At 50.0% G+C, this 11,560-nt stretch overlaps 1 protein-coding gene across 1 annotated transcript in view; it reads right to left on the bottom strand.

Annotated features, from left to right (window-relative positions):
* Positions 1–3,633: 3,633 nt before the first annotated feature.
* Positions 3,634–11,560, bottom strand: part of fen1 (flap structure-specific endonuclease 1) — a 31,671-nt gene continuing 23,744 nt past the window's right edge. Inside the window, exons 8-11 of the mRNA XM_063060133.1 lie at positions 10,938–11,069; positions 4,772–4,923; positions 4,458–4,575; positions 3,634–4,042 (exon numbers count right to left, since the gene is read on the bottom strand). Coding sequence (XP_062916203.1) covers positions 3,974–4,042; positions 4,458–4,575; positions 4,772–4,923; positions 10,938–11,069 — 471 coding nt within the window. The 3' untranslated portion in view covers positions 3,634–3,973. The remainder of the gene's footprint in view (positions 4,043–4,457; positions 4,576–4,771; positions 4,924–10,937; positions 11,070–11,560) is intronic.

Here is an 11,560-nt window from a genome sequence, read left to right as displayed (position 1 = left end):
CATGCTCTCAGTATTACTTATTTATTTGCACAGTTAGTCTTCTGCCGCACACCTATTATGCCTGCAAGAAAATGAAGCTCAAGGTGACATACACGTACTTCGACGCCGACCGGTAGACACACATACACAGTAAGCCTCGAGATTTTCCACACACACACACTGGCCAGGGTGTTTCAGATTTCGAAAAGAGAGGAAGAGAAATATCTGACACTTCCCCACCCCCCAGCTGTCTAGTCTTGGCCAGGAAACTCCCTATGAATCTTAAAGCCTCTTGTGCAAGATGGAAGCCCGATTCCAGTCAGCGGAGTAGAATTCAAGCCCCGTTCCTGATTCATCTGACTCATTTCTCCTCACATTCATGAGCTGGGGCGGCTCAGGCCAGCCACCGGGGGCTGAGGATAGAGCAGGTATGCGCCTGTCACGACAGCAACCCAGCCGCCTCCCGACCAACGTGATTTCTCAACCTGAAGGCCACGAATCCTCGAACACCCCCCGTACCGCTCCCTCGCCATGTTTCATAGTCGAACTCGACCACTTCCCATTCCCAGTGGTCCTTACGCAAACAAATCCAGACTTCTTTTTTACGGGCAATCCCCATTCTAACTTCTCCTTTTCAGTTCCAGTATGAACTAATGTCTCCTCCGTCCCAGCTGCCTCGCAGGAACCTGGATTTTGCTTCTTGTCTGTCCGAGCCCAGCGCTTTCTGCCTCCTTCCGGGATGCATCCAAACCTCAATCCCGGCCTAGATCGAGACATTCGTTGTCCTTTTGTCTTCGCTATCCCCGCCTGCTGCAGGGGGGTTTGCCTCTGGCGGCCCGAACAGCCCGAGACAGACACCTTGGGAAAAATCATCTTTGGTGGATGCGGGTTATTTTTTGTTTTGCTGCCGCCGGTTCTGTAACTTCCGCCCGGAGGTACCGATCGACAAGCTGCCATGTCCTAGCTGGTGAAACTGCGCTCCTGTCGGTTTGTCACCACATGGAAAGAGCTGGGATATCAGGGCTGGCATCTGCTGCCTCTACTATAGCTGCAGGCTCATTATAGGTGAACGATCTGGAAGACGGAACTGATGGCTTTCTCGCCAAGTTTGTGGATGATACAATGAGAGGCGGAGCGGCAGGTAGTGTTGAGGAAGCAGGGATTTGCACTTTGGGAGAAGGAATAAACAGGTTGACTATTTTCTCAATGGGGAGAAAAGTCGGAAATATTAAGTGCAAAGGGACTTGAGAGTGCAGAATTCCCTCAAGGTTAACTTGCAGGTTGAGTTAGTAGTAAGGAAGGCAAAAACAAAGTTAGCTTCCATTTCAAGAGCCGAGAATATTAAAACAAGGGTATCATGCTGAGGTTTTATAAAGCATTAGTCAGGCCACATCGGCAGTATTAGTTATAGCATAGCACAGCACAGAAACAGGCCCTTCAGCCCATCTGGGCCCCATATCTAAAAAAGGATGTGCCGGCATTAGGGAGGGTCCAGATGTTTACCAGCATAACACTGGGAATGAAAACACTGACAATAGAGAGTTAGATGGCTCTGAGCCTGTACTCACTGGAGTTTAGAAGAATGAGGGGATATCATTGAAACCTACCTAATACTGAAAGGCCTGCAGAGAGTGGACATGGAGAGGATATTTCCAGTAGTGGGAGAGTCTAGGACCATAGGCCACATCCTCAGGACGTCCCTTTAGAACAGAGATGAAGAGGAATTCCTTTATTCAGAAGCCAGTGAATCTGTGGAATTCCAAGACAAAAACAAGAAGTGCAGTCAACACTCAGCAGGTCAGGCAGTGGGGCTGCGGATAGGAGTGCAGTCAACACTTTGGAACCCTTTGTCAGGGAATCAAAATAAGATTTTTCTCTTTGCAGATGAAACCACGGCAGTGGGCTGTATCTCAAATAACGATGAGCCAAGTGTATAGCAATGAGATAGAGAGTTTAGTGTCACGACAACCTTTTCCTTAATGTCAGCAAAAGAGCTGGTCATTCACTTCGGGAGTGGGAGTGGGGGGTGGGGGTAGAGGGTGCACACTCTCCGGTCTACTACAATGGTGCTGAGGTTGAGACAACTATGTAGATGCCAGAGCCAAGAAACCTCACCAATGCTTCTAATTCCCTAGGATACAGAAATCTGGCATCTTCCCGTCAACCTTCACCATGCATCACAAAAGCCATCCTATCTGAATGCATCATAGCTCGGAACGGCACCTACTCTGGCCACGGCCGTAAGAAACTGCAGAGAGTTGTGGGCACAGCTCAGCACATCATGGCATCCAGCCCTCCCTCTGTGGACTCTGTCTACACTTCTCGCTGCTGCCTCAGTGAAGCAGCCAACTTAAGACCCCACCCACCCCAAATATTCTCTACTCCCCCCACCCTGCATCAGGCTGAAGATACAAAGGCTTCTACACCATTGTCATGAGATTATTGAATAGTTTCCTTGTCTGATAAGATGGACTCTTAACCTTACAATCTAGCTCGATATGATCTTGCACCTTATTGTCTATCTGCACTGCACTTTCTCTGTAACTGTTACACTTCATTCTGTATTCTGAGTTTTGCCTTCAATGCACCGCAGAATGATTTGATCTGTTTGAAAAGTATGCAGAACAAGCTTTTCAACGCGCCTCAGTGCATGTGACGGTAATAAACCAGCTCCAGTGATGAGGTCAAGGTCAACAGCATGCTGCCTCAGCTTCACAGAACTGAGTTCAATGCCGAACACTGCTGCTCTGTGTGTGCAGAGTTTGCACGTTAACCACGTGCAATTCCCACAAGTGGCCCAGTCCCACATCCCGGGGGTACAGGCTGGTGGGTTAACCAGCCACTGTGAAGGCTGATTTATACTTGTGCGTCAACTCGACGCTGTAACCTACGCAAGTGGCCTACGCGCGTTGTGAGCATTTACACTTGTGCGCTGGTGTCCACGTTGCTCTGCAATTCGGGCACGTCGCGCATGTGCACACACCTGCCTGCGCAAGGCTTCATGGTCACGGTAATAGTCTTTCTCAGGGTGAACAAGTTTAAAGCGAGCGTCTTTTTTCATAAAAGCGAAACGCGTCCTCCATAACTTCGGAGGTCTGTAAAGCTTTATGGAAAGCATTGCAGCCAGAGTTCCTTCCCCGCCCTTCAGTCGCCCAATGGGAAGCTATTGCAGCGTAGGAGGAAATGCAATGCTACCAAGAGGACCAACCACAGTTAGTTACATTTTGTGAGAGGTGCGCGTCAGGCTACGGTGTAGGGTTTGCGGGGACGCCATATGTACGGTGTCGAGTTGACGCACAAGTATAAATCAGCCTTAAATTGCCACTTTTGAGTAGGGGAGGGTCAGTATGTAGAGGTGGAAGGGGTGCAGAGATGATGGGCAGTGGAGAAGGGGTAAGAGGGTCACAAGAATGAGGAAAACAAAAAATGGGGGGGAGAGAAAGAGGGGAGTGGTGACTGAAATTTGAGTAATCAATGTTCATACCTTCAAACGTAGGGACTGCAACTGGAGTTTCGAGGACAGTATCCATCTCTTTCTTTACAGAAGAACAATGATACACTGGAAGCAGATCTGGGGCTTACTGGACTGATAATTGGGAGGACGTATTGTTAGAAGAAAGATCAGATAGTTGGGGGAGAGGTTAGAGAGAAGGGAGGGCGAGTCAGCAAACCGAGAGGCATCCTTGCAGGACATTTTATTTAAAGCATGAATGATATTTAAAAAAAAACGATGACGAGTTCAACAGTCTGTTCCTGAACAGTCCAGCCTCCGCTGATACTGACGCCTCCTCCCACCGACGTGTTGAGGTGGGAACAGGGTGGGGGAGCACACACAAGCAGAAACTGGGCAAGGATCACTGGAGTGGATGGGGGGGTGGGGAGGGGGGTTGAGATGGCTGAAGATGCGACACCGCCAACAATCCGGCAAATGCTCCTCAGACGGCCGCCCCACCCCTGGGGCTGATCTCCCCAGTCTGACACTCCCCAGCTGAGCTCACTTGCCCATCTTCCAGCTGGAGGCTGACTTCGATTTCTTCTTGGCGGATCCTTTGGGCTCCGGCTCCTTGGGGGTGGGAAGTGATGGAATCATCAGAGCCAAGAACAGTGAGGGCACAACCCTATCCTCACAGAGCAACTCCCCTGCCCCAGCAACTCCTTCCCACCTACAGTCAGACCCCCTAGCCCCATCACCCACAGTGAAACTCCCTCGGACTGCCATCCCTCTCCTGTCACACACAGTTCCCGCCCAGTCAGACTCTCTTGCCCACATCAACCCACCCCCTTACACCATCGTCCCTTCCCCCTACACCCAGTGAGTCAGACTCCCGCTGCACCTCCTGCTCCACACCCAGTTACAATCAGACTCTCAGTCACCCCATCCCCACATTCGATGAGTCAGACTCACATAAGCTGTCATTCCCACTTTCCCCCCACCCCACACACAGTGACAGAAGGACTCTGTCCCAAACGCCACCCACCTTGCGTTTCCCGGAGGTCAGGGTCCCGGTGACCTTGAAGAAGTCATCCAGTCGCCCTTGGGTGCTGCCCTGACGACTCTTCTGCAGCTTCTTGGCCCCACTCCTGATTCGATCCTCACTAATGGCACAGAGAAACAGAGGGGTGGGACAGTCAGACATCGTGGCTCACTGGAAACCCCCCGGTAACTCACTACCACAAAGACGAGGGAGGGGACCCAGCAGGGGAATAGTGTGCCAGGTTAGGGACAGATGAGGGAAGTAGGGGAGGGATACGATATTTACATAACCCCAGGTGTGACTACTTCTCCACCCACCTGAACTGTTTCTCCCCACACATGAAGGCCACCAGCTGCTCCTCATCCGGTTCCGTCCACTTCAGCTCCACCGACTCGGCCTGCACCACCTCTGGCTCCAGGAAGAGCTGCCGGGCCTCCTTGTACATCCAGTCCTCAGGGAGTGTGTATTTCTGCAGGGCAGGGAGGCCAGAGTCAGCCCAGGGCCCATCTGACCCTCTCCACCTCCACCACCCTTGCCCAGCACGACACTGTCGCTGCGGAGTTTGCTCATTCTCCATCGACTCCCATCAGTTTCCCCCGGGTGCTCTGGTCCTCTCCTACATCCCAAAAGCATGTGGGTGGGTGGGGAAGCAGGCCACTGTAAATTTTCTCCAGTGTGTGGGCGGGGGGTGGAATCTGCGGGAAATATGTCGATGGGAACGCGGAGAGAATGGAATGGAATCAGTGCAGGATTGAACAGGGCACTGAGTACAAAGTCACAGTGCAATCATTTAAAATTCTGGTGAGTCTGCACCTGAGATGGTGTGTGCAGGTCTGGTCACCCTGTTACAGATAGGGTGGGGTGGGGTGGATTTGGAGAGGATGCCAAAGAGGTTTAGCAGGGTGTTATGTGGATTAGCGTTGGCGCGTGGCCAAGCAGCTATAGCGTTCGTCTAGTGATTTGAAGGTCACTAGTTCGAGCCTTGGCTGAGGCAGCATGTGTGTCCTTGAGCAAGACACTTAACCACACATTGCTCTGCGACAACACCGGTGCCAAGCTGTAATGCCCTTCCCTTGGACAATATCGGTGTCGTGGAGAGGAGAGACTTGCAGCATGGGCAACTGCTGGTCTTCCATACAACCTGCGCCCTGGAAGCCTTCCGAGGCGCAAATCCATGGCCTCATGAGACTAACGGATGCCTATATATATGTGGATTTGAAGATATTAGCTACAAGGAAAGGTTAGACAAACTTGGGTTGCTTTCTCTAGAGGGAAACTGATAAGTTCATAACTTACACTAACATTAACACACATGTGTGTGCAAACTCACATAAGGTCACAGAGACACACACAATGGTAAAGCGGATAAGGGATACAGTATGCTTGTCTTCATGAGTCGAGGCACTGAGATCAAGAGTTGGGAAGTTACATTGCAGCTCTAAAAATTTTCTGGTTAAATGGCATGTGGAGCATTGCACAGCTCTGGTCAGCCCACAATAGGAAGAAGGTGGACGGTTTGCAGATGTTATTCAGGATGCTGCCTGGGTTACTGAGCGTGACCTATAAGGAAAGGTTGGGCAAAGCCGAGTTGTTTTCTCTAGACTGGTGGGGGCTGAGGGAAAAGCTGACAGCGTTTTTTTTAAAATTATTATGAGAGGCATAGACAAAGTAGACAGAATCTTACTGCTGGAGTGAAAATGTCTAAAACCAGAGGCTAGGTGTTTCAGGTTAGAGGCTAAGGGGAAGAGTTCATAAGACCAAATGATACAGGAGCAGAACCCGGCCCAGTGAGACTGCTCCATCAATCATGGGTGCTTTTTTTTTTAACCCCATTCTCCTGCTGTTGCACAGACAGCTGTGGAGAACAAGCCACTGGGTATATTTGAAGCAGAGGTTCAGGCTGCAGGGAGAACGCAGGAGAATGTTGAGAAGGAAAATTAACCAACCATGCTCCAATGGAGGAGCAGACCTGATGGGCTGAATGGCCTAATTCTGCTCTTATGTCTTATAATGTTCCCCGTGACCCTGACAAGTCAAGGATCCAGTTTCAGAGGGAAGTGTTGACTCATAGGTCTTAGGGCTATGTGATTGGTTTGCATAGGATTATCGTATTGAAGGCCATAAGACACAAGGGCAGAGTTAGACCATTCAGCCCATTGAATCTGCTCCACCATTCGATCATGGTTGATTTATTTTCCTTCTCAGCCCCATTCTCCCTGTAACCTTTGATGCCATTACTAATCAAGATCCTATCAACCTCCGCTTCGAACATACCCAATGTCTTGCCCTGGCCAACCGTCCGTGGTAACAGATTCACCATCTTATGGCTGAAGAAATTCTTCCTCGTCTGTTCTAAAGGATTCTCCTTCTGTTCTGAAGGCCTCAGGATCCTAGACTCTCCTGCTACTGGAAACATCTGATCCATGTCCACTCAATCAGACCTTTTGGTATTTACCAAGTTTCAAGACGATGAGAGGTGCAGATGCGGTCGACAGTATTTCATTCCAGGTTAGGAATGCAAAGATGTGAGAAATTTAAAGGAGAGGTTCAGGATTGGTAGACCCCTGAAATGGTGGTAACAGAGGTATATGAGTGGTAGATCTTGGGAACTGTGGTGACAGAGACAACAGCAGCATTTAAGAGGTTGTTAGATCAACACATGGATGACTAGGGAATTTTGGGATAGAGATCACATCCAGGCAGAAGGGAGTTAGTTGAATTTGGCATCATGTAGGGCACAGACATCACAAGCTGAAGGGCCTCTTCCTGTGCTGTACTAGGTTTTGTAAGCACGTGGTTGATTTGATGAATGGCCTCACACTGTCCTGCTGGGAGGAGGCCCCTGGAACCTCCCCCACCCCCCTGCACGACAAAGCCTCTCCAAACCACAACCCCCCACCACCCCATTGCCACTCCAACGTGCTGGTTACTTCACCAGGGAAACTCTTCCCTCCCCCATCCACTGTCACTCCAGTGACCTGCTGCAAGTGGGAAGTTAGTCTGTCTGGAGTCCTGGGTGAGGAAGTAACTGTTGGGTGGGGGCCATCTGCCGACACCCTCCCTTCAGGTTCCTGTGAGGGACTTGCCACTCAGAACAGCAGCTCCAGTACTGTTCACTCCACTTTAGCAAAGATGTGGAAGTACTGGGAGAGCACCGGCATGATGCCTGAGCCAGAGAACATTAGATACAGGGAGGGACTGGACAGGCTGGGATTGTTTTCTCCGGAGAAAGCTGAAGTTATGCACTACCAGGTTCAAGAACAGTTCATTCCTCCTGATTTTACTCCAATAGCGTAGAAGGTTCTTGTAGGCCGCAATGGGACATTGATAGGATGCAGAGCTGGGCTGAGAACAGGCAGATGGAGTTCAACCTGGAAAAGTGTGAGTGATACACTTTGGAAACCAGCCAGTGGCCTAGTGGCATCAGCACTGGACTTTGAGGCGAATGGCCCAGGGTTCAAACCTGGTAGGTTCCTTGCACGGTTTCCATCCGTGCTGGGTTGAGCAGCTAGCAGCTTGGCATTGTAAAAATGCCACCCGATGGGCCACAAGGCACGAAAAGGAACGACAACACGCTTTGGAAGGTTAAACTTTAAGGAAGAATACAGGATCCTTAGCAGTGTGGAGGAACAGAGGGACCTTGGGGTCCATGTCCACAGAGGGATCTTGGGGTCCATGTCACCAGATCCTACGAAGTTGATACGGTGGTTAAGGGCTAATCTCTGCCATGGACAGGCCCAGCTGCAAGAGGAGGAGGGTTGGGAAAAATATCAGTGCTATAGAAACACCCAACAAAGCACCAAAGACATCATCTCTGGGAGAGGAAGGACAAGATGGGCTACACCTGAGATAACTTGAAAGAATGACCCAGGACAGACAGCTCCAGTGAGCCAACGGGGCTGATGGACTTGAGTAATTCAGAAAGATGGCATATGTGTGTTGGCCTTCTTTAGTCAGGGAAATGAGTTCAAGAGTCATGAAGTAATGTCAGCTTTATAAAGCTGCGGTTAGACCGCACTTGGAATATTGTGTTCAGTTCTGCTCGCCTCATTATTGGGAAGACTGGAAGATTTAGAGAGTGCAGAGATTCGCCAGAATGCTGCCTGAATTACAGAGCATGTCTTATGAGGATAGGTTGAGTGAGCTAGGGCTTTTCTCTTTGGAGTAAAGGATGAGAGGTGACTTGATAAGGTTATGTGATGCACAGACAGAGTAGACAGCTAGAGCCATTTTCTCAGGGTGGCAACAGCCAATATGAGGGGGCATCATTTTAAAGTTATTGAAGGAAAGTATGGGGGGGGGGGAGGATATTTTTTCAAAGACAGGGTGGTCTGTGCATGCACAACACTGCCGGGGTTGGTGTTTGAGACAGAATGCTTCCTACCTAGCTGCTCCCCTCCCCACCAGGATCCCTCGAAATCCTGGAATCAACAGGCTGCTTTTCCCATGGGGGGAGGGAGGGGGTGTATGGGGAATCACGGACTACAGTACAGCAGAGGAACAGGCTCTTCGACCCACAGTGGTGTGGCGAACCAATTCAATTTGCAATCAAATGGCCAACTAAACTAATCCCCTCTGCCTACACAATGTCCACATCATTCCATTTTCCTCACACTCATGTGCTTATCTAAACTTCTCTGAAGAACCTCTATTATTGTCTGCACCAGCACTCCAGGCACCCACTACGCTGTAAAAAAAAAACACACACACATCTCCTTTGAAATCACCCCCTTGCATCTTAAATGCATGCACTCTGGTATTAGACAATTCAAACGGGAAGAAGATGTTGTTTATCTACTCTATCTATGCCTCTCATAAACCTCCATCAGCTCTTCCCTCAGTCTCCATGACTCCATAGAAAGCAATCCAAGTTTGCCCCTCCTCATTATAGCCAATGCCCTCTAATCCTGGCAGCATCCTGGCAAACCTTCTTCGGCACCTACTGCAAAGCCTCGACATGGTTCCTACAGTGGGGCAACCAGAATCGTATTCAATATTCCAGATGCAGCCTAACTACAGTTTTGTAAAGCTACGACGTAACTTGCTGACTTTTGAACTCAGTGCCTCGACTCATAAAGGCAAGCATACCATATGCCTTCTTAACGACCCCATCACCGTGTGTAGCCGCTTTCAGGAGCTATGATCTTGGACCCGCCAGATCCCTCTGCTCATCAACACTGTTAAGGGTATTGCCCTTAACAGCGTACCGTCTCTTTAAATTTAACCTACCTTCACATTTGGCTGGCTTAAACTCCATCTGCCAGGGACTGAACCTCTGAAGGGACTGCTAATATCTGAAGGATTTGGTTCCCAGAGCTGGGGGGGGGGGGTGGATGGAGATGCGGAGGAGTATCTCTCCTCAGATCAGGAACGGGGCTGGGACAGGATGGTAATGGTATATCACTGTCACATGCTCCAAAATACAGTGAAAGCCTGTCTTGCATATTGTTCACACAGATCAATTCATTACGCAATGCAGGGAGGTCGAACAAGGTTAAACAATAAAACAGTGCAGAATGAAGTGTAAAAGCTACCGAGAAAGTGCGATGCATGTAAATGATAATGCGCAAGATCAGAATGAGGTAGATTGTGAGGTCTAGAGCCCATACAATCATCTGTTCAAGTCTGACAGAGGTGTGCAGGATCACCATGGGGTGTAGACCAGGGAGAGGGACTGAGCAAAGTTTGAACTGGCTTGATAGCGGTGTACAAGATGATATAGGTAGAGTGGATAGCCAGCAACCATTTCCCAGGGTGAAAATGGCTAATACGAAAGGACGTTTAAGGTAATTGGAGGAAAGTATAGAGGGGAGATGTCAGAGGTAGTTTTAATTGAAAAAAACAGAGTGGTGGGTGTGAGGAACGCACTGCCTGGGGTAATGGTAGAGGCAGATACATTAGGGACATTTAAGAGAGATAGGCACATGGATTGAAGAAAAATCAAAGCTATATGTGGGAGGCAAGGGTTAGACTGATCTTTGCTGAATGAGGCCAAGGCTGTGGGCTTGTCCCGGCTGCTCTGGGCTTCACGTCTGCGGGCTCCACAATCTATATATTGCTGTGTGCTGACTTGCGGCTGAGGCTGTCGGCTTGTTCCATGCTTTGTGTCTGAGGACTCCCTTTCATTCTAAATGCTATTTGCTTATTTTCATTGTTTGCACAACTTGTTTTTAAAAAATCTCTATCTCTCTCTGCACATCAGGCGTTCGTCAGTTTCTTTTTACGGGTTTTTGTTCTGTGGCTGCCTGTAAGGAGACAAACCTCAAGGTTCGACAATACATGTACTTTGATGTGGAAGTCGATTAAACTGCTGGCAGAACATAGTGGGCTGAAGGGCCTGTACTGTTTTATGCTCCACATTCCAGACGGGGATCCCGGACTGTATGCATTGAAAGAGGGGAAGCTGCACCAGGGATCCCCTGTGTGGAGCTGTCCTCGGGGGTCCTGCTGACCAGGGGCACTCTTCCCCCACCCTCCACTCACACTCGTGTCTATGTGCTTGACAATTTCCTCGATGCTCTTGTGCTGGCGGATCAGGTCGATGGCTCGTTTGGGTCCGATCCCGCGGATGCTCTCACAGTAATCACTGCCCAAGAGTATGCAGAGGTCGACGAACTGTGGCGCCGGGTTGGAAGGGAAAAAAGAGAGGGGGGCACAGTCAGAGGGCATAGACTCCGGGTACTGCAGTTCTCCCAGAACCACCCACCCACCCAACACTGGCAGGGACAAGGAGCAGAGCAGGAATATCAGTCACAAAGCACCACTCCCACAACCATATCACCCATCTCCACAACCCTCTCGGCCACCCATCCCATTAGCACCCAAGCCCCCTCTTCCCCAACCTCTTCTGGACCTAGACCTCACCCCTGCCTTGCTCTTCCTTGAACACACCCTACCCCCCTTCTGTCTATGTCCAACCATTCTCTCTCCAATGTCTCCGCACCACATTATGCATTCCCCCTTGCCCCCAACTTCCTGTACCTCTCCCCTCCCCATCAGATCAGACTGTATCCATGTCCAAATCGCTCTCCACTGCCCCACCCCACCCCACCACCCCTTCCCTCTGCCACCCCCCTCTGTCATGCATCGATAGCCCCGCTCCTCCC

The sequence above is a fragment of the Mobula hypostoma genome, chromosome 10, assembly GCF_963921235.1.
Source record: "Mobula hypostoma chromosome 10, sMobHyp1.1, whole genome shotgun sequence".
In the NCBI taxonomy this organism is placed as follows: Eukaryota; Metazoa; Chordata; class Chondrichthyes; order Myliobatiformes; family Myliobatidae; genus Mobula; species Mobula hypostoma.
The sequence above is the reverse complement of the archived record's forward strand: the minus strand, read 5'-3'. Positions and strand labels throughout refer to the sequence as shown.